The sequence below is a fragment of the Protomyctophum bolini genome, assembly GCF_963924005.1.
Source record: "Protomyctophum bolini genome assembly, chromosome: 15".
In the NCBI taxonomy this organism is placed as follows: domain Eukaryota; kingdom Metazoa; phylum Chordata; class Actinopteri; order Myctophiformes; family Myctophidae; genus Protomyctophum; species Protomyctophum bolini.
Window position 1 is genome coordinate 1,225,811 of NC_137876.1, and position 23,739 is coordinate 1,249,549.

General features: G+C 45.4%; 1 protein-coding gene across 1 annotated transcript; it reads left to right on the top strand.

The window, feature by feature from the left end:
- Nucleotides 1–13,269: 13,269 nt before the first annotated feature.
- Nucleotides 13,270–19,092, top strand: dio2 (iodothyronine deiodinase 2; the record flags this gene model as incomplete). Its single annotated transcript, XM_080783609.1, is given in 5 exon segments — nt 13,270–13,590; nt 17,892–18,191; nt 18,788–18,907; nt 18,909–18,977; nt 18,979–19,092. Coding segments are annotated over 5 exon segments (924 nt in total).
- Between the last annotated feature and the right edge of the window lie 4,647 nt (nt 19,093–23,739).

Below are 23,739 nucleotides of genomic sequence, written 5' to 3' on the forward strand. Positions count from 1 at the left end.
TATGTTTACTGTGTCTCCTTGACCTGTAGACTAGTCATGTATGTTTACTGTGTCTCCTTGACCTGTAGACTAGTCGTGTATGTTTACTGTGTCTCCTTGACCTGTAGACTAGTCGTGTATGTTTACTGTGTCTCCTTGACCTGTAGACTAGTCGTGTAGTCTGTTACAGAATACATTTCCCCCGGACTCGAGCCATCTTAAGTGGAGTGGAGCTGTTCTAAATTAATATTGACACAGTGACCTTTTTAAATGTCAGCCCTCAGATAAACCAAAGCAATGGACTTAGCAGCTCTCCTGAAATCATGACATCCATCTGGGATCAGCGTTCATTTGTCCTGAAAGCAGGACTATCAATTTACAATGTAGGCATACATTCATTCAGACGCAATTAAATCCAGAGTGATTTACAGAAAGCAAGAACAACACATGGTGATAAAAATACATACATAAAGTTATCAAGAATCAATACCAACCTAACATCTGTCTAACAGTATAGAATATCTATATGATGAAACTATGCGCATACATTAGAGTGATGCGTGCAGCCGTGCACACTTACTGGTATTTTAAATGTACTTTGAGCTGTATAGCATATAGATGTATTAGTGTCTGATCTGCAACTGTACGACGTATCATTTTTATCATGGCCTCCTGGCTAGAGGCCGCTGTACGACGTTACGTATCATTTTTATCATGGCCTCCTGGCTAGAGGCCACTTGAAATAGAGGCTTTGGGCTGTATTTTGCGTGTCTTAAGGCCCAGGTCTTATTCCCTAACTTGAGTAAACTAAAGACCTGGAGGCGTGATCAATGCTCTTTGGCCACTCAGAATAGCCAAATGGCATTGATCACGCCTCCAGGTCTTTAGTTTACTCAAGTTAGGTAATAAGACCTGGTACTTAAGACACGCAAAATACAGCCCTTTGTCTCAATGTGTGTTTCTTTACTGGTTAAATAAAAGAACGTACAATTCCTGGAGCCTGACCAGAACGGACGCTTTCAAAGGATCTGTGACCCCCCTGTCAGACGCTACTGTTTGTTCCGATGTCTGGCTGATAACGGTACGCCGCGTGTGTATCTCAGCGCCAGGTTTCATGTGCTGCCCCAATAGGTCACAGACTTGCTCTGGTCAATAGTGTTAACACTATGTTACTATTGATCTGAGTTTGACCTAAGTTACTGCACTTGCACATACACTACACTTTCACACATCCACACATGCACTACAACACTACTGATCCAACTGATGACTCACACCACACTTTAACCCTAAAGTATATGCTTTGTTTGATTAGTTTAAAATAAATACATATTTTTTTGGCTTTTACTCCTGTGTGTCGTCTCCCATAGTTGTCATGGTTACGTCCGTTCATGACGAGATGGGGGCTCGCCACTCTGGTCTAGTTTATTGGTAGATTTGGTTGTTACTCCTGTTGGAGTTTTATCTATCAAGTGTTTTGATAAACTTAGGCTTTGTTTGTTTGTTTGTTTGTTTGTTTGTTCTTAAGTGGAACAAATTGTTTGGGGGACACACATGGGAATTGATTGATTGATTGAAATATTTATTAACAGTTTGCAGAATTACAGTACTGTACAATTACAGTACAATTACAGTACATTTCAAGCACAAACTCAATAGATAGATAGATAGATAGATAGATCTTTATTTGTCATTGCAACATGTACAACGAAATTAAAAGTGCCAACCAATCAGTGCATTATATCACAAAAACAACATACTGTATACAAGCTAAAACAAAACACACATGACTTCTTGTTATTGCACAACCCCAGCAGCACTAATGCACAAACATGTAATTTCAGATGTTATCGCACAACAAACCCTTATTGTACTTATTGAATACAAATTGGTATTTTGTTTTGGGCGAGGGGGAGAGCATTAGGAACTTTTCGTTCTTTTGTGTTCTCTCTGTGCAGGTTTTTGAGTTTTTTAAGTGCTTTAGCGTCCTTGGGGTTCCGTGTAGCTTTTTAACAGTGGGTCTCCATATGGCACTCACTGTTTTTTGTTTCTGGGTTAGACTGTGTTCCACACAAGCTGGAATGCGGTGGTACCACTAAGGGGCCCTTGTTGGAGGAGGGGGGGGGGGGGACTCGGGAGGGCCACTGAAGAACTAGGGTTGAGACAGTCAGTCAGATTCTGGTAGGCAGTTTAGGTAGGGGAGTTGGGCTCTGGGGTCTTTAGTTGAATAATTAGTTCAGGCTCCGTCTATGGAGCTTCTGGATAGATGTTAAAACTAGCAGAACACTACAACGTTGTTGTCCGTGACACACGGTCAAAGGTTTAGGGTAAAGAGTAAAGACATAGTTCTGATCGACGGTTTGGTGGCAAAGGATGTATTATCAGAGGAGGCGATCCCGTCGGAGGTAGAGAACCCAAGTCCATTGACGTCTGGTAAAAACTTTGTATTTTTCTTCAGGGCAATAATTAACCTTTTGTGGTATCCATTTTAGTCCATATTTGCAATATTCTATGTCAAGACGATACATTTCTGTGCTAAGTCAGTTCGTCTCCAAGGCCAGCTGTCTTCGTTATTCAAAGTCGGGGTGTCGATGGTTTGTTTACGGTTTGCTGTAATTTGTTCCTGCTGCAATTTGTGTAAAAATAGAATTGGTGTTGATAGCTGCATGGGAGCATATGGTTGATCAAGGGGTCTTCAGAGGAACAGTGAACACGCCTACATTCTCACCTCAGTTTAATTAAACTTGAACATGAGAAAGAGATTGAAAGAACTGAATTGAAAAAAAGTTGGAACTGGAGCAAGACAAGTTATGGAATTGAGCGTTCATGAAGCCAAGCAGTTTAATGTTGGTTCTATAACCTGAAATTACTTCCCAATTGTTTTTCAGAAAAAGATCCGGATTTGTTCTTTTCCCTGTTTGAACGTGTGGCAGACGCCAGGGGTTGGTCTGATGCTGAGCGCACTCTACTGCTCCAATGTGTCCTCACAGGTAAGGCCCAGGAGGCCTATGCTGCTTTATCGGTGATGGATAGTCAGAGATATGAGGTTGTAATCCTGGTCTCTAAACTGCCTCCCCCTGGCCAGCCGAGGCGCCTAATGGAGGGGAAAGGAACTGGTTGGAATAACGTGTTCCTTCCACACGCTACGTCCAACCAGGGAAACTCCCCCCTGTCAGGTGTAAAGGAGCAACTTGGACACTCAGGCATGAAGGGAGCATGAGTTAAGTCCGTTGCTCTCCCCAGGTTGGCGGAGGGTGTGTAGAGCCCAGGATCACAGTAGATGATTGACACAGGGGTGAAAAATGGGTTACAAAATCGTGGGATAATATTTTTTAGAAATTTAGAAAAAAAAAAAAATCTGATCTCAGGTCAGAATGGCAGGTGCACCAATCAAAACCGTCCGTGTTGGCTGCACCGGCAGTTCATTCGCCGCAGCTAATGGTTGACATGGAAGGTGTTTCTGATATCATGTGTTCCACTGGGGGTGACCCTGAGGCATAGACTGTAAAAAAATATGGACAAAGCGTTCCGCGGGTCTAACATGAATGTAAAATGAAGCCTGTCAGTCCTTGTATTGTACATCGCCATCTTTCTAGATCCGTTTGGGCCCAGCTGGCCCATTGGCTGGCCCAGACAACGAGGCGGGACTCCCCCCCTTCTTCTCTGTTGGTTTTTATTTTGACTCGAGTGGGTGGGGGATCCCGATCATAGACTGTAACGGTAGCCACGCCCCTCAGAACATACGCAACTTTATGGTCATCTTTTTAATAAATGGGACCATCATTTTCCAAAAAGAATATTATGACATTAGAAATGAGACTTTAAACTAGTGACTGGAAGCAGAAAGTATTCATGACCATGTTTATTAAGGTAATACAGTCTAGGTGAAGTTGGGCCCAAATACATGGACTTCTTATGGGGTTTTTCTGGGTCCAATGACAGCGCCACAACAGGCCATTATATGAACTTTCAGGAAATCCCGATTTCCTTAGTGGCTTCACAAAATATCTGTCTGACTGCCCCCCCCCCCCCCCCCCCCCCCCCCCTGCCCTGAGGCTGAGTACACAGCATTCCTTTAGGTAGGTACTCAGTACCTGTACTACCTTTAGGTGGGTACTCACTACCTGTATTATCTTTAGGTAGGTACTCAGTACCTGTACTACCTTTAGGTAGGTAGGTACTCATGGTATCGTGTGTTCCACTGGGGGTGACCCTGGGGCTGATCACACAGCATTCCTTTCAGAGGGTTTTGTATCACTGCCATGGTGGAAGGGCAGTTAAAGTTAAACATCTTGAGAGATACGGGTGCATTACATACTTATGTTCGTCACGACTTAATTCCATTCTCCTCCATTTCAGACACAGTTTTAATACGAGGTATGGGTATATGCAGGTAATTCCGGCACCCCTACATAGAATGAGCATTGTCTGTGGGTTGGTCAGTGGGGAGGAGGTGTTGGTGGGAGACAGTGTGCCCTGAGTTACCAGTGAAGTAGATATTCCACTGTTACTTTCTTAGCTTACGCATGTTTCATGATAAATGTTTTTATGTGATGTATACCCATGCTTTTTTGTTCTTGCTTAATGTAAGTCGCTCTGGATTAAGAGCGTCTGCTAAATGCCTAAATTGTAAATTGTAAATTGAAGGGGTGGATATAATCCTTGGAAATGATTTGGCTGACGGGGATAAAGTGTGGGCTGACGCTAAAATCTCCAAATGTGGTTATACCCAGGTCCCATTACGGTCTTACACAAGTATACCCAACCGGGGGAAACTGAGGTTTTGCCGATGGTGGTGGGTTGTCCTTTTCAGGCGCGCTTTTTACTGGTCCCACTGACAGTGAAAAGGCAAGTCTCTGACCTGCACTATTATTTAGATTGTGACGCCCATAGGGGACATTCTAGGTTGTGTGAATGTGTTGAAACCATACTGTGCTCGGGTGTCACATCAATCAACATCAATCAACCTGCTCACTATAAAACCGGACTCCGTGCACAAACCCTCATTGTCAGTTCATAACCGCATGGTGTCATTGATGATGTCCTGTCTGTTGTTCCCACATGTGTTGACATTCTCTTTCATGGCCTGATTCCTGCCTGCATCTTCAGTGTAAGATATATCTGCCTGATTCCTTATTAAATACTTTTCTATACTATTATCCATACTCTTGAAGGGACAGACAGTAGGCTGACAGGAAACGGGAGAGAGAGATGGGGGGGGGGCGGGGGGGGAGACATGCAGTAAAGGCCGTGTCGGGCTCGGGAGTCGAACCCGCGGCCACACTGCGACTGGATTAATCCAGTCGGGTGCCCCAGACGGTTACGCCACCGCCTGGGCCATGAAGCACTAGGTTTCTTGTCTTAAAAAGTTCAATGCCTAATAAAATATCACCCCTTATACCATTTGGACATCCGGCGTACATAAAAAGGCCATGAAAATGTAATGGCTGACGCCCTCTCGTGTGCATTCTAGGGTAGTGCTCTGATCTATTTATACAGTTGAACTGTATAATTATGTATGTTTGGTTTCCTGTGTGTGTCAATTTACTGTCTGTCGCTCACCCCTCTTAAAAATGCTACTGCAGGTATCAAGGTTGCAGAGGGGGGTGATTGGAAGGATGGTTCAGGTATGATTGATGGGTATAACTGTAAAGTTAAATTCAAAGTTACGGAGTACCGGCTTGGTCTCCGCTCTTATGGGTCCTGTTTGTGTCTGGTATTAATATTAATACTGTTCTCTGTTCATGTGCAGGAGGAGGGGACCATCCCCCCCCTCTCTCTCCTGCCTAGGAAACAATGTTTGGTCTTTACTCCTTTGAGTTAGTTTGGACCTAAGTTACTTACACATACAGTGGGGTTCCATTCGTTTATGCCAGCCCAGTACCCATAGTTACCTCTAGGTATTTAAAAGTACCTGGGTACCTATGGAAGTCACACCTCTTATGGGTGTGGTTTAGTCTTAAGGGGAGTTTTCTTTTCACCTACTGTGTAATATAATAAACAGACAGTAGGTGGCAGTAGGGCAGTAGGACAGAGGCCAGTGCAGTATTCAGCTTGCAAATGTAATGAAAATTTGAAGGGATGTGCCAGGGACCCCCCATTTGAGAGGATATGCCAGGGACCCCATAAGAGAAGGTTTTTACAGCTATAGCAGTGACTCTCAACCCGTTTAATTTCAAGGACCCCCAGTTTGACATGCATTAGTCTATCTATGGAGTATGGAGGGGGGGGTCCCTGGCGTGTCTCTTCGGGTGGGGGTCCCTGTCGTGTCTCTTCGGGTGGGGGGTACACCCCCCCCACCCAACTATACAGCTTGCAAATTTAATGAAAATTTGAAGGGATGTGCCAGGGACCCCCGTTTGGGGGGATGTGCCGGGGACCCCCATTTGGGGGGATGTGCCAGGGACCCCCATTTGAGAGGATATGCCAGGGACCCCCATAAGAGAAGGTTTTTACAGCTATAGCCATTAGTCTATGGAGGGGGGGTCCCTGGCGTGTCTCTTCGGGTGGGGGTCCCTGTCGTGTCTCTTCGGGTGGGGGGTCCTTGGCGTGTCTCTTCGGGTGGGGGTCCCTGTCGTGTCTCTTCGGGTGGGGGTCCCTGTCGTGTCTCTTCGGGTGGGGGGTCCTTGGCGTGTCTCTTCGGGTGGGGGTCCTTGGTGTGTCTCTTCGGGTGGGGGTCCCTGTCGTGTCTCTTCGGGTGGGGGTCCCTGGCGTGTCTCTTCGGGTGGGGGATCCCTGCGTGTCTCTTCGGGTGGGGGTCCCTGGCGTGTCTCTTCGGGTGGGGGGTCCCTGGCGTGTCTCTTCGGGTGGGGGTCCCTGCGTGTCTCTTCGGGTGGGGGTCCCTGGCATATCTCTTTAATTTGAATATTGTGTTGATGATTATTGATGAAATGTTTGCAATGAAACACTTTTTGTACTTTTGGTAAACACGCTTCTGCCCACTTTTTTTTATATAATTATATATTTAGTTACATCATACCCCCTGTTCTGAGGACCCCCTGTTCTGTGGACTGGGGGTTAACTGTACATTAACTGTACATTAACTAAAGTTTGCAAATAAATGTAGTGGCGTACAAATACAATATTTGCCTCTGAGATGTAGTGGAGTAGAAGTAAATAAAATACACATTAACAACTATACACAATTTGGCCATTTTTAAATAGCGTGTGAGCTTGTGGATCTGCTATTTTCAAAATATTTTTATATATTTGAAAACTTGAAATGAGACAGAAAATCTAAATTAAATTAAATTCAAAGGAGCTTTATCAGCATGAGAAAATGTACGTTTACATTGCATTCAAACTCTATTTCCTGCCTTAATCTCCTTCCTTTTTTTTTACTTGTAAAACTGATGTAACAGCTTCTGATTCTGAGAGACAGAGGAAGTTTTTTTATCCTTTATTGTCAACAGCAGATCTACATTTCCACAACACACATTATGTGTGTGTGTGTGTGTGTGTGTGTGTGTGTGTGTGTGTGTGTGTGTTACTGCTTTGGGGTCTCACAGTCACTCTCTCAACCCCCCCCCCCCCTATATGCCCGGTCTGTGAGGTGTGAAAACATTTCCCCACCCCCACCATGCAGGCACCTCTTAGTGTTACTTTTAGTAGCAAATTCACAACAATCCATTGAACTTTAGGCCTGCCTAGGCAATTAAACTATCTAGTCTTAGACAACAAAAATTTTACACTTGGCTTAAAATAAACTAAAACATAATTTCTCAGCCTCTTCAACAAAGATAAAACTAACCTTCTTTGTTCTGTACTTATACATACAATTGTATAGTACAAAACACAGATTTTAAAACTTTAGTTACTATTGCAAACCAGCACTATAGGCTATGTTGTAGCCAATTTGATGATTTTATTTGTGGTTAATTTCTTGTGAAGTTGCTATGACAACCTGGGCAGAGGCGGGCTCAGTCAATCACAGGCACAGCCTACTTGTATGCGTCACAGGTGCACGGCAGGAGGGATTTTGGGAAACGTCACAGGGAAGCCACACCGTTTTTCAACCGTGCGTGTTTTGTTTGTTTTCAGTTGTTTTGAGTTATCCTTTGTTTATTTTGCATCACGAGGTATTGTTTAAGTTAAAGTTTAAGTACCCGGTTTATGTCATGCCTTATCCACCCCTGCAAGCAAAATAAACCATTTTTAAATGCACTCAACGAGACGACCTGAGTTACTGTCATCATCACCACGTGTTGGAAAGAGCTTCACACCATATCCCTCACTGGCTACTTTGCATGATCTACAAGCTCATAATGTGGCAAATGACGACATATTGTGAGCTTGTAGATCCGCTATTTTCAAATAGTCTACTATACTGAGGAAGTGGTTAATGCATTTTTTTGGCGTACAAGTACAGTATTTGCCTCTGAGATGTAGTGGAGTAGAAGTAGAAGTATTGGAATTCATGAATACTAAAGTAAAGTACAAATGCCTCAAAATTGTACAGTACTTAAGTAAATGCACTTACTTTCCACCACTGTGGAATGGTGAGTGACTTTCTTAATATCATTTAAATATAAAAACTTAAATTAATAGGTTTACCATGCATGCCAAAATAGGATTTTTTCAATGGTTTTGTGATGTCATCAGGAGTAAGTCAGTAACAGTTTATATTTACCCCTGATTGTCACTAGGCTCTTTGAATATGCTTTCTCAAAGCCTGTATCTGTTTAAGAGTAATAAAACAAGTATAAGGTTTAATCCTATTTAGGCCTATCAGTTTTTTTCCTTCCTGAAAACCCTAAAAAAAATTACTCTCTCTCTCAGTAGCCTCTGTAGTAGGCTGACTACTGTATACAATTAACATAACCTGTTTGGCTAGACATTGTGGGGACTCTGGGGAGAGATAGTCAAATACTACTAAAAACTGTACAGAGCCTGCTTTTAATTAATTCAGATGGCATATGAAAAAAACAGGGGGTCCTCAGAACAGATTGTTCAAAGACTGAGCTTAAATCTGAATTTGCTACACCAAATCATAAGAAAACAAAAAGAAAGCTATCTCACACACTGGAACAGATCTACTCAAAACCAGAGCAAAATGGAATGCTATTTAGCTCTAAACAGGGAATACACATTAGTAGAATACTTGAGCACAGTAACTGACCCAAAACTAAGGAAAACTTTAACTCGATATAGACTCAGTGAACACACAGGAAAAAAAACACAGGAGAGCACAGTTTGAAGTGAATAACAGGCACCATTGTTTGGGACACAGCTAAAGGTGTTGAATGCGCCGTGGGGGGTGGGGTAATATGAACTGTAAAATTAAATACAAATTAAAATACTCTCTTGCATCCAAAGAGCCTAAAGTATTGCCGATTTCCAGTGCTTTTGCTTCTACTCCACATCTCAGAGGCAAATATTGTAATTTGGCAGGCAGGCAGACAGACCCTGACTATCTATGCCAGTGTTTCCCAACCTGTGTGTCGCGGAGCTTTGGTGCTCCGCTTGATGTGTCCAAGTGCTCCCCGTAATTTGACTGAAATTAAGTTATAGTGTTACTTTCTGTCAAATCAGGCGGCACACTAACTCTCCCCCTTAAGCAATATTATAGCTACTGGGCTGCAGGCTTATTATTGTTGCGTCATTGTTGTCACACGTCTAACCATTAGACGTGCGATAACTACAACACGGAACAATAGACTCTAACGACCCTCGGCCATTGAAATGTTAATGCTTAGATGCATCCAGAAGACGCTACATTTCGCTCCCTCCAGAAAGACTGGAGCGCGCAGAACACATATGCACGTAGACAGCAGACACATACAGTCCCGACCAGGAGGTAAAGTAGGCTAAACATGACGTTGTTGTGATTAAACATAATGTGCCACGAAAAATAGCTGTCCATAGATGTCCAAACATGATCGCCTCGTTCAGCCAACAAAATATATCTCCCTCCCTTCACAGAAGCGCAGTGATGCGTGATTTATTCTTCGTCGTACACGTGTTATGCTTGCATGCTGAAAATGGCTGATCTACAAGCTCACAACGCGTTGCGGACGCAACACGTTATGAGCTTGTCGATCAGCTATTTTCAGCACGTGGAAATAAGCAGGCTGTGAGAACTGAGACCCTTCACAATAAAAGCATGCAGCGTTCACAAGTTGGCCCATAATAAAGACAAGGAAAAGGATTAGGTGGCATTTCACATTGCATAATGAGCATTTTGTTTTTAAATGAGGCTCTGTCTCTGTCCTTTTCTTTCTCTTTAAAGTTATTTGATGAGTGCTGTCATGTGTGTTTTTAAAGGTATATTTACTTTTACGTTTTACTATATATTTAATATATATATATATATATATATTTATACCACTGCGTTCTACAGTAGCCCTGTGCGTGAGCTGCAGGGCATGGCAGGCCACAGACAGACAGGCAGGCAGGCAGGCAGGCTTGTGTAAAAGGAAAAAAGTATTGCAAATTGAAAGGTAACCAAGGAATTTGAACTTTAAATTTGAATTGAATTTAGAGAGAGAGAGGGGGGGGGGAGGGGGGGGGAAGAGAGCGAGGGAGATGTGACGGGGACCCCCATTTGGGGAGGTGTGCCGGGGACCCCCATTTGGGGGGGATGTGCCGGGGACCCCCCATTTGGGGGGGTGTGCCAGGGACCCCCGTTTGGGGAGATATGCCAGGGACCCCCCCATTTGAAGAGATATGCCAGGGACCCCCATTTGAAGAGATATGCCAGGGACCCCCAATCCCCCATTTGAAGAGATATGCCAGGGACCCCCATTTGAAAAGATATGCCAGGGACCCCCATTTGAAGAGATATGCCAGGGACCCCCATTTGAAAAAGATATGCCAGGGACCCCCATTTGAAAAGATATGCCAGGGACCCCCATAAGAGAAGGTTTTTACAGCTATAGCAGTGACTCTCAACCCGTTTAATTTCAAGGACCCCCAGTTTGACATGCATTAGTCTATGGAGTATGGACCCCCATTTAATGGCATTTATATCTCTGGGACCCCCAATATTTATATTGTAACATCAATGATAATTTAACTTTAGAGTGTAGAAATGGAACCAAATGGACCCTAACCGCTTACTCAAATAAATATGACTTGTAACAGTATGTATTTCAATGTATTTCAATATTACAGTATTGATACTTTAGTTTACAGTACAAATTTACTGCATATTGCTAGAAGCTACATATTAAGACTCAGTGCATGCAGCTCTGCTCATCATGGGCCGACGCCACCTGGTGGTTGAATAGCCACTCCACATATTAAAATAAACCTGTGGGTGTGGCTGAGAATCTGGGGGTGTGTCTGTGGGTGTGTCTAACATAAATACCCATAGGTACCCATCAATGTCATTTTGAGATTGAGGCACAGACGAATAGGACTGTACCGTACACTACACTTTCACACATCCACACATGCACTGCAACACTATTGATCCAACTGATGACTCACACCCCCCTTTAACCCTAAAGTATGCTTTGTTTGATTATAGTTTAAAAACAATACATGTTTTTTTTGGCATTTACTCCTGTGTGTCATCTCCCATATTTGGCATGGTTATAAGTCCGTTCATGACAATGATTGATGTGTTAGGGTTGTGTAGTGTGTTGTACAGTGTGTTGTGTTAATAGGTTGTGTAGTGTGTTGTGTAGTTTAGTGTGTTGTACAGTGTGTTATACAGTGTGTTGTACAGTGTGTTGTACAGTGTATTGTACAGTGTTGTGTACAGTGTGTTGTACAGTGTGTTGTACAGTGTGTTGTACAGTGTATTGTACAGTGTTGTGTACAGTGTGTTGTGTACAGTGTGTTGTACAGTGTGTGGTACAGTGTGTTGGTGGAGGTTACAGTGTGTGAATCATTGTTTCATTAAGAGAGAAAAACTGTGAAAGAGGGAAAGAGAAAAAAAAACAGATCCTTCCTCCTTTCCTGAAAAAATGTACCAAGAATCTGTGTGTGTGTGTGTGTGTGTGTGTGTGTGTGTGTGTGTGTGTGTGGGGGGGGGGGGGGGGGGGGGGCGGGGGGGGTTCTAACACTATGCTGACGTCATGGTGCTTTAGGTTAAAGCCCCCCCCCCCCCCCCACCCACACACACACATGCAGACAGACACACACACACACACACACACACACACACACACACACACACACACACACACGCTCAAACATTGATTGCACAAGCCGCCTTTGGCTGTGTGAACTTTACGCTCCAGTCTTTAGGCAGAGAGAGAGAGAGAGAGAGAGAGAGAGAGGAGAGAGAGAGAGAGAGAGAGAGAGAGACACAGAAGAGAGAGAGAGGTAGAGAGAGGGAGGGGGATAGAGAGAGAGGCAGAGAGAGGGAGGGGGATAGAGAGAGACAGAGAGAGAGAGAGAGTGTGTGTGTAATTCTCACAGACTCATGAGTCTCTCAGTTCTCTCCACATCGCATCAGGAGAGCATTCAGCCTTTCACTGATCACCGAGACGAGACTCAGTTAGTCTGGAGGTTCCTATCCCGGACACACCGCTGACCACCGTCCCACAGCCCGGACCACCGTCCCACAGCCCGGACCACCGTCCCAGACACAGACAGGTCCCTCACGCCGGACGCGGAGATCCCACGGCCATGCATGGTGACGCGTAACGGCACTCTGCTCATCTTCTGCATGGTGGACTGACAGAGACCTTCTCCTCTTCCGGAGGTTTTCTTCACAGTGTATGGACTGGAAAGGAAAGGAAGGGTACTATGTTTACCCTGCAGGGTAACTGGACTAAGCTCAAGAACTTGTTGTTTACAGCCAGGCCCTGCTCATAGAACATTTCATGGTAGAGGAGGTTCAATGCCTTGCTCAAAGGGCACTTCAGCGGTGGTCATTTTAACGTGCCGGTTCCGGGGATACGAACTATAGCGACCGTCCGATATCAAGACTGCTCCGCAAACCGTTCGGCCTGCACCGTGCGAGCGGAGGACACTGACAGATCACCTCCTCCTGGCGGAAGGAGGACTCTCTCTACAGAAGGAGATCTCCTGACTGGACAGAAAAGGATCTCCATCCTCTCCCCTCCCGGGGTCCCACCATACAGAAGGATCTCCTCTCCCGGGGGTCCCACCATACAGAAGGATCTCCTCTCCCCTCTCCCGGGGGTCCCACCATACAGAAGGATCTCCTCTCCTCTCCTCGTCCGGGGGTCCCACCATACAGAAGGATCTCCTCTCCCCTCCCCGAGGGTCCCACCATACAGAAGGATCTCCTCTCCTCTCCCGGGGGTCCCACCATACAGAAGGATCTCCTCTCCCCTCCCCGGGGGTCCCGGGGGGTCCACACCACCACCAACCATGGGTCTGCTGGCCAGCGAGGACCTCCTGGTGACCCTCCAGATCCTGCCCGGGTTCTTCTCCAACTGCCTGTTCCTGGCGCTCTACGACAGCGTCCTGTTGCTCAAGCGCATGGTGGCGCTGATGAGCTCCTCCGGGGGCCACAGGGGCCACGGGGGCCACGGCGAGGGGGGGCCGTGCCACCAGGCGGCGGGCGGGGGGCCGTGCCACCAGGCGTCGTGCCACCAACAGCAGGCCACGGGCCAGCAGTGGCACCGCATGCTGACCTCGGCCGGCCTGCGGTCCATATGGAATAGTTTCCTGCTGGACGCGTATAAACAGGTATGTTTGTTTTTGTTTTGTTTTTTAAAGGAGAATTCCATACTAGAAGGCTTTCTTATAATAATAATAATAATATATACGATTTATATAGCGCTTTTCTGGGTACCCAAAGTCGCTTTACAGAAAGAGGTACAGACATATTTATTAGAAAACTATTTAAAAAGGTTTAAAAAGGTTAAAAACTAGAAATCAAAATCTAAAGAGGGACAAACAAGAAGGGGGTGTGTGTGTGTGTGTGTGTGTGGGGGGGGGGGGGGTTATGTAGGGAAAGCCAGTTTGAAAAGGTGGGTTTTGAGTGTGCTTTTGCTTCTTACCTTTCTTTGTAGTCGTTACGTCCCCTGCACCAAAGAGGTCCAGGTGTTATTTTGTGCAAAAGCTCCTTATTGGCTGTTTCCCCTACCATAAGCCCTCAATGAATTGCATTGAATTGAATGGGAATTGAATGGGGCTATGGGGGTGTTGTGCTAATTCGCTTATTTCCATCGCTCAAAATTATAATTTAATTTGTATATATCCTCTCTTCATAATGTAAATAATATCCCAAGCGGCACACTTTACTACTTCTTTCGATGGAAATAAGCGAACTAGCACAACACTCCCATAGCCCCCATTCAATTTCCATTCAATGCAATGCAATTCATTGAGGGCTTATGGTAGGGGGAAACAGCCAATAAGGAGCTTTTGCACAAAATAACACCTGAACCTCTTTGGTGGGGACGTAACGACTACAAAGAAAGATACAAAAGCATTCTAGCATGGAATTCTCCTTTAAGATTTGAAAGATTAAAGTCCTGCTATATGTTTGTCACACATATGTTTGCTATACGCTGTACAAAGATCTGTTCTCCACATTTTGACACGTGTCTCGGGTAGAATTTACAATTTACAATTTATGCATTTATCAGACGCTCTTGATCCAGAGCGACTTACATTTAAGCAAAAACAAAAAGCATGTCATACATCACATACTGTTTATAAAAAGTAGTTATCATGAATCGTGTATAAACTATAAGAACGTAACAGTGGAGTATATCTACAGTATGTCAACTGATACATACTATACTATATTATATATCATACAATATACATGTGCACTGTAAAGTGCTGTGACTATACATGAAATGCAATTCTAGTGCCGTCTACGTAACGAGCTCTAAGTCTGTCTGTAAAATACTGTCGCTGAGCCGCTAGCCTGCAGTGACGCGCTCGCTTGGCTTGGAGGACCGTTGATCTGACCTCCAGGCGACCCCGAAGTTCCACTCATTCCACTACAACGCGCCATCTGACTGGAACACATCTGTTAGTCCTCTTAGAGTTGACCCTTTCAGGACTTCCCTGTAGCCTCGAGGGCTTATTCACAACTCCAAAACAACCTGTTCCATATAACTAATACTGCTGGCATGTATGTATATATATATATATATATATACGTCCGTTATAAATATATAATAGACGTATATATATGTATAAATATAACTTTGATACAGGTCATATGCTGTAGTGTAGAGGCTACTGTTTTCTCCTTTTGTTTTTGTTTTTAAATGGAGTCTTTCACCGGCATGCGACTTCACTTCACCTCCGGCATGTGGAGGCATGTGGAGTTTGCCTTAAAACACATTCTGGTGTTTTAATCATTGTGTTATACACTTTATAGCTATTGAAAAATAGCAGATCTACATATACAAGCTCGTAGCGCGGCAACTTGTAGGTCTGCTATTATTTTGAAAAATCGTGAAAATGTGGTCGATTATCTTTGAATATATATGTTCTTCCAGAGCGAACGTTTCCTTGACATGAAATTGTTTGAGAACCACTGATATAGAAACATAATTATGTATTTCAGAAAAGTGTCATGATTTAGAAGACTTTCTTTAAATTTAAATTTCGACATCAGGACTAAATGGGTTAAAAAGACTTATAGCATGACATGTAGAGACAGCACAACAATTGCATTGTATTATACTCATAGCACTTCATATGTATAGCATAGTATAGCATATATAATATTTATATTATATATGTATATAGTGTCATTACATAGATATGTTCTAGTTACGTTCTTAGCTTACGCATGTTTCATGATAAATGCATTTTATATATGTGATGTATTGCCATGCTTTTTTTGTTCTTGCTTAATGTAAGTCGCTCTGGATTAAGAGCGTCTGATGAATGCCTAAATTGTAAATGGTATAAAAACAGCCAAAATGTGCTGACCTCGTGACAGACAGTAGGCGTGACTCAACGTGTTACTAAAGTATTTAATCTATCAATACATAATATACTCTATTTCCCGAAAGAGATGAAAGTACACAAATTAAAGTAGAATGTAAACCATTGACTGTCACATTATTATTATTATTAGTAGTACGGCGTCAATATCGGTGAAAATAATCTGGATGATTTTGAGAACAATGCGACACAGAGCTTTATGGCTGATTCCGAATCACATGGTGCGTCTCTTGTTTTTAAAGGACCCTCTCCTCTAAAACCTGCGTCTCTTGTTTTAAAGGACCCTCTCCTCTAAAACCTGCGTCTCTTCTTTTAAAGGACCCTCTCCTCTAAAACCTGCGTCTCTTCTTTTAAAGGACCCTCTCCTCTAAAACCTGCGTCTCTTCTTTTAAAGGACCCTCTCCTCTAAAACCTGCGTCTCTTCTTTTAAAGGACCCTCTCCTCTAAAACCTGCGTCTCTTGTTTTAAATGACCCTCCCCTCTAAAACCTGCGTCTCCTCAAGGGGCTACAGATCCTCTCTGTAACGTTCAAATTCATCATTCATTCATTCACCCCGACCTGAGTGAGAATGAATGGAACCGCGTGGGCGTGTGATAAAGGGTCCGTTTGGTTCCATTCATGTGATGAAGATTCCATTTGGTCCAGATAAAGGGTCCATTTGGTTCCATTCATGCGATGAAGATTCCATTTGGTCCAGATAAAGGGTCCGATTGGTTCCATTCGTGCAGTTCAACGGGTAATGCTGCTGGCATAATAATAAAGCTAATAATAATAATAATAATAACAATAATAATCATAACATTCCAGACGGAGCTGATTGGAACACTGTGGGCCGCAGCAGGCTGCTGTACTCACTGTGACAATGAATGGGACGGCTTTGGGATTTGGGAAAGTTGATTGCGAACGCAGTGATTGCGAACGCAGTGAGCACTTACTATGAGACCTAGCAGATCATGTCTGTCTGTCTGTGTGTCTGTCTGTCTGTCCAGCTTTTGTGCCCATATATGGAGCTGAGTGATTTGTGTCACCATGACTCAGCCATAACCATATAAGCGCCCCAAAGCAGCTATACGTCCAAAACCCAAATATGTACGAGCTGCGTTCGCTTCCGCGTTTGCGCGTCTTACTGGTAAAGTCTCTATATCTTCACTTTTTCACTTCAAGTGGTATAAAGTTAACGTGATTACTGGTGTTTGTCTAATACCAGCTCAGCAGCCTTGTGGTCAGAGTGTCCACTCTGACACTGGTTCGATCCCCCGGCGGGTCAGACCAAAATGTGGACCCAATGCCTCCCTGCTAGGCACTCAGCATCAAAGGGTTGGATTGGGGGGTCAGTCCCTGCTTGGCACTCAGCATCAAGGGGTTGGATTGGGGGGGTCAGTCCCTGCTTGGCACTCAGCATCAATGGGTTGGATTGGGGGGTCAGTCCTGCTTGGCACTCAGCATCAAAGGGTTGGATTGGGGGTCAGTCCCTGCTTGGCACTCAGCATCAATGGGTTGGATTGGGGGGTCAGTCCCTGCTTGGCACTCAGCATCAAAGGGTTGGATTGGGGGGTCAGTCCCTGCTTGGCACTCAGCATCAAGGGGTTGGATTGGGGGGGTCAGTCCCTGCTTGGCACTCAGCATCAAAGGGTTGGATTGGGGGTCAGTCCCTGCTTGGCACTCAGCAATCAGGTTCTTAGCTTGCTTATGATCCTAGATGACTATTTCTATGTGTCTGTGATGTATTATGTTATTACATTATATGATGTATCACCATGTGTTGTTGCTGCTTACTGTAAATCACCCTGGATTAAGAGCGTCTGATAAATGCCTGAATTGTAATTTTTCTCTCTGACTCTCTCTCTATGTCTCTCTATCTCTCTCTCTCTCTCTGTCTCCCTTTCTCTCCCCCTCTCTCTCTCTCTCTCTCTCTCTCTCTCTCTCCTCTTCTCTCTCTCTCTCTCTCTCTCTCTCTCTCTGTCTCTCTCTCTCCCTCTCCCTCTCCCTCTCCCTCTCTCCCCCTCTCCCTCTCCCTCTCCCTCCCTCTCTCCCCCCCTCTCTCTCTCTCTCTCTCTCTCTCTCTCTCCAGGTGAAGCTGGGTGGTGAGGCGCCCAACTCCAAGGTGGTGTGGGTGCCCACGGCGCCCCCTAGTGGCGGCGGTGCGGGCTGCAGCGCGTGGCGTGGAGGCGGCGTCCTCCTCGGCAGCGCCAGCGCCTCAGAGTGCCGCCTGCTGGACTTCGAGTCGCGAGGGCGCCCCCTGGTGGTGAACTTCGGCTCGGCCAGCTGACCTCCGTTCGGCCGGCGTTCTGCCGCCTGGTGGCGACTGGAGCCACGCGGCACCGACTTCCTGCTGGTGTACATCGACGAGGCGCACCCGTCTGACGGCTGGGTGCGTTGTCTATGTCTCTCTCTCTCTCTCTCTCTCTTTACGACGCAAATCAGTTCTGAAAACATAGTATTTTAACCTATTTAGACTTAACCTCGCCTCACCAGGCTTTCCACCGCCTCGGAGGAAAGCCTGGTCTCTGTTTCAAAAGTCCGTATGATCCCGCCTGGGGCCGGATGATGTGGTTACGTCATGTTGTAGTCATTGTTTTGTAGTCGCCAGACAGGATGAACAGGCGGCGACAACTTCCTTTATCCCTCTCAATAAAAGCTCTCGCTTACGAGAGCTTTCATTGCTTTTAATCAAACAGGAAGCAACAAACAGCTTCCTTTTTGTTGTAGGCAAACCATTGCCTACAACATGACGTAAGCATATCATCCTGCTCCAGGCCGGATCATATACCGAAATGAAATGGTGCCCAGGCTAATTTAGACTTGAGCTCGATTCTACAAAAAGTCTGATTAAAATGTGGATTAAACAATGAAAACATAACTCTTGGACACTCGTGAATAGCAGTCAAAGTGTTTTAACACTTCTGATGCTAAAATCGTGTATATGCAGTTCCACTCAATTAAATGGGTTAATATTTCCCGCTGCAGGTGGCGCCCCCCGGCGGTGACTCCTCCTCCTCCTCCTTCGCCGCCCGTGCGGAAGCACCGCACGCTGGACGAGCGCGTGGCGGGCCCGCGCGCCGCCTCACCGAGCGCCTGGCGCTGCCGCCCGCAGTGCCACCTGGTGGCCGACTGCATGGACAACGACGCCAACGCCGCCTACGGCGTGGCCAACGAGGCGTGTGTGCGTGGTGCAGCGCCGCAAGATCGCCTACGTGAGCGGCAAGGGCCCGTTCTTCTACAGCCTGAAGGAGGTGCGGCGCTGGCTGGAGCGCGCGCACGCCAAGCGCTAAGCTAAGCGCTAAGCTATGCTACGCCGCGGCTAAGCGCTATATAAGCTAGAGCCGTCTAATAGAAGAGTTGCGATATGGAGATGGGGGGGGGGGGGGGGGTTCATGTGCCCGTCCCGCGCGGTGAACCCATAGAACTCCCGGTTGTCCCTATTTGGAGCCTTCATAATTAGGGACTAAACCGATAGAAGTCTACTGTATGGAGGAGGGCTTTGGACTCATGAAGTGCACATGAGTTTGCGCAACTCTCTCTTTACTCTATGGCTCTGGCGCTAGCTATAGCTATAGCTAGCCAGGCCCGGATTAACCATGGAGAACTGTAGTGGCGCTTATAGTGCCATGGGGGCCCGCCGGCCCGCACCTTGCAGGGCCCTGCTGCGCGCCAGACTGTTTCAAATCAGGTACGGGTGTTTTTTTGGTCGTTCCGCTCGAAAAGATCCAGGTCCAGCCGTCGGGAGGGGGAGGAGCCTTATAACTCTATGGGAGGAGCCTTATGACTCTATGGGAGGAGCCTCATGACTCTATGGGAGGAGCCGTTTGACTCTATGGGAGGAGCCTTATGACTCTATGGGAGGAGCCTCATGACTCTATGGGAGGAGCCTCATGACTCTATGGGAGCAGCGGCGGTAGTGCTGGCGCTGTGTTGAACTCACTGAACGCGCAAACCGCAAAAAATGGTCGTTCTTGATGATAGTGTTTACGTGCACGTGAATCACATGCACGCGTGCACTTGAATCACATGGCAAGCTACGACAAGCGCTAGCTACGACAAGCGCTATAGCTACGACAAGCGCTAGCTACGGCAAGCGCTAGCTACGGCAAGCGCTAGCTACGGCAAGCGCTAGCTACGGCAAGCGCTAGCTACGGCAAGCACTAGCTACGGCAAGCACTAGCTATGGCAAGCACTAGCTACGACAAGCGCTAGCTATGGCAAGCGCTAGCTATGGCTAGCGCTTGCGCTAGCTATGGCAAGCGCTAGCTACGACAAGCGCTAGCTATGGCAAGCGCTAGCTATGGCAAGCGCTAGCTACGACAAGCGCTAGCTATGGCAAGCGCTAGCTAGGGCACGTTAGGAAGGAGGCGGAGAGAGTTCTATTTTTGTATGAAAAGACGCTTTATTCAGAAGCGGTGCTTTCAGAAGCACTTCCTGGTCCAAAACAGACTGAAACGATGGCTTCACATTCCTGTTGGGGGAGTGACACTTTTTACTGAAACACGTGATGCACTGATGATGAAGATGAAGATGATGATGATGATGAAGATGGCTTTTTAACGCATGGCAGCAAGTTGAACATTCTGACGGTTATGGACGTAACTTTATTTATGTTATGGACATAACTGCAGACCCCCTTCGGGGTGCATACTTAGTTTAGACTAGTCATTGGTTAGACATGGGTTAAGGTTAGGTTTAGGTGTGCTGCCCCGTGGGAGGTTAGGTTTAGGGTGAGGGTTTGAGATAGGTTGTAGTTTTACTGTTGTAGGACTAATGACTGGACTAACCGATGACTAGTCTAAACCAAAAACTGTCTAAACTAAGTACTGCACCCCCTACTGTCTAAACTAAGTACTGCACCCATGCACCCCTTCGCAAATGTTCTCAGTTAAAGCAGCACTATGTAACCTTTTTTACATATAGCATATTATTGTGTTCCACAGTTATGTCTAAGCAATAACAATCATTCTTTTATAAATGTACCGTGTGTACTTAATATGTTTAGGGCAACCAAAACACATTGCAAACCATAGATCTACAAGCTCGTAGTGCCTGCTCTACGGGCTTGTAGATCTGCTATTTTTGGAGAAAAAAAAACGTTTTTAACTAAAACCTTTTCAGATGGGGGGGGGGGGGGTCGGCGGCCAATTACATATAATTGTTGGGGTCCTTGACATGAAATATTGAGCACCTACTGATACAGAAACATGAAAAACTGTCAGGATTTAGAAGATTTTTAAAATTTTATCTGGACGTCATGACGGCCCACATGGGTTAGAAGAAGAGGAGCACGTACACTTTGCAAAATTTCCCAGAATTGCACCTCCTCCTAGTTCATGATTAACCAAATGAACCCTGGCATCCCTCCGCTCTATATCGGGAACATCAGAGAGAGGTCGGGGGGGCCGAGGGGGGGCCGAGGGGGGGAGAAATGACATATCTGCTTATATAAACGCCTACAGTATAAATTATTATATAAAAGATTGTATAAGTGGCGACAAGTCCCATCTAGTCAGGATTAACTCACTGCAGCTGCAGGAGAATGGAAGCACACACAAAGAGACAGTGTGTGTGTGTGTGTGTGTGTGTGTGTGTGTGTGTGTGTGTGTGTGTGTGTGTGCTTGCCTGCGTGCGTACGTGTGTGTGTGTGTGTGTGTGTGTGTGTGTGTGTGTGTGTGTGTGTGTGTGTGTGTGTGTGTGTGTGTGTGTGTGTGTGTGTGTGTGTGTGTGTGTGTGTGTGTGTGTGTGTGTGTGCGTGCGTGCGTAAGTGCGTGCGTACGTGTGTGTGTGTGTGTGTGTGTCAAGAGGGGGGGGGGGTGGGGTCACTGGGTTCGGGGGGCGAGTGGGGGGGGGGGCACTGAGTTCGGGGTCATTGAGTTCGGGGGGGGGGAGTAAAGGTGGGTGCCAGATTGTCTTCGAGAATCTGGATGTTATTTATATATATATATATATATATATATATATATATATATATATATATATATACACACACACACACACACACACACACACACACACACACACACACACCCGAAATTATGAGCTTGTGAGCTGTGCAAAAAAATAATTGTTGTGTAACTTTTTTTTTCTCCTTTTCATTATTTTATTACCCTTTGGAATATTTTCTCCTGTCATGTGATGTCCAAAAGAAAGAAAATCACACCTGTGTGAAGTGAGGGCGCTCTTATCATGTTACAACATCGAGGACCAAAACAAAACAAATCAAATCAACACATTATTCACTCTTCATTGTCTTGTTATTGTTTTTAATGTTTTTAATGTTTGTCTATAGAAGGAAAAACAAACATGAAAGCTGTATATAGGAGGCGCTATAGTGTCCCTCAATACGGGACGTACCCGTTAATATTAATCCACTATTTTATATAAAATCATTGCTTCTTTGTGCCCAGCTTTCCTGGGTTTGTGTGAACACTTTCCCGGGGTTTGTGATTGGCCGATCGCTTTGATTGGCTGTGAGCAAAGTAGGCCTACACATTGAAGCTAAAAGTGAGGACGCGATTGGCCAGAATGAGATGATGATGATGATGATAAGAGTGCCCCTCACTTCACACGGGTGTGATTTTGTATTATTATTATTATTATTATTATTATTATTATTATTATTATTATTATTATTATTTATATTGTTTAAATAACGTGTTGGTTGGATCTTTATGTCTTTTTAAAGTTTAAATCAGTGGTTCCCAAAGTGTGGTCCGGGGACCCCCCCTGGGGTCCTTGGGGGAGTTCCAGGGGGTCCCCAGCTAAATGATAGCCTACTTTGGAACCAAAGTAGGTTTTAACTCTGAGAGTGTAAAAAAAAAAACTCTGAGAGTGTACAAATGGAACCATACGGACCCTAACGGGTCCATTTGTACACTCTCAGAGTTAAATTAACACTGATTTTACAATTATATAAATCGGGGGTCCCAGAGATAGAAATGCCATTAAATGGGGGGTCCGTAGACTAATGCATGTTCTTGAAATTAACCGAGGTTGAGAATCTCTGTAAAAGTCTTCTCTTATGGGGGGTCCCTGGCATATCCTTTCAAATGGGGGGTCCGCAGGCTATAATCAGTGTTAATTTGGGGGTCCTTGACATGACAAAGTGGGAACCACTGGTTTAAAAACATGTGTGTGTTGGATGGAGAGGGTGCGGTGACGATGATGAAGGTGATGAAGATGGCGTCCCCTCGCCTCGCGGTGACACAGGTGTACGGATGAAAACCTCGGACCAAAGAGCGTCCACAAAACCTCCGTCCGTGGTTGGATGAAATGGAAAACACACCTGGTCACACCTGCTGGGTTAGGGGCGGGGCCATCCATCATCACACCTGTCCTCTGCGTCCTGACCAGGTGTAGCTCCGCCTCCCGTTAGTCAGACCGTTTACTGAACGCCATCCCCCGACCTATGACCTATAGCTCTGACCTCACAGGACACGGCGGGTGATTTGTAACCCACAGCAACGGGTGATTTGTAACCTGCAGCAACGGACGATTTGTAACCCACAGCAACGGGCGATTTGTAACCCACAGCAACGGGTGATTTGTAACCCGCAGCAACGGGTGATTTGTAACCCACAGCAACGGGTGATTTGTAACCCACAGCAACGGGTGATTTGTAACCCACAGAACGGGTGATTTGTAACCCACAGCAACGGGCGATTTGTAACCCACAGCAACGGGTGATTTGTAACCCACAGCAACGGGCAATTTGTAACCCACGGCAACGGGTCGGACTGACGGGAGATGTGACTTCAGGGCATTCGCTGTCTGACCAACTTCCTGAGAACATTTCAGTTTAATTTATTTCATTTCATTTCATTTCATTTGTTTCTTTCTTTGTTTTGTGTGTGTTTTAAATGACTGCGTCTGTTGTTGCATTATTATTATTATTATTATTATTATTATTATTATTATTGTACATAAAACAAGGA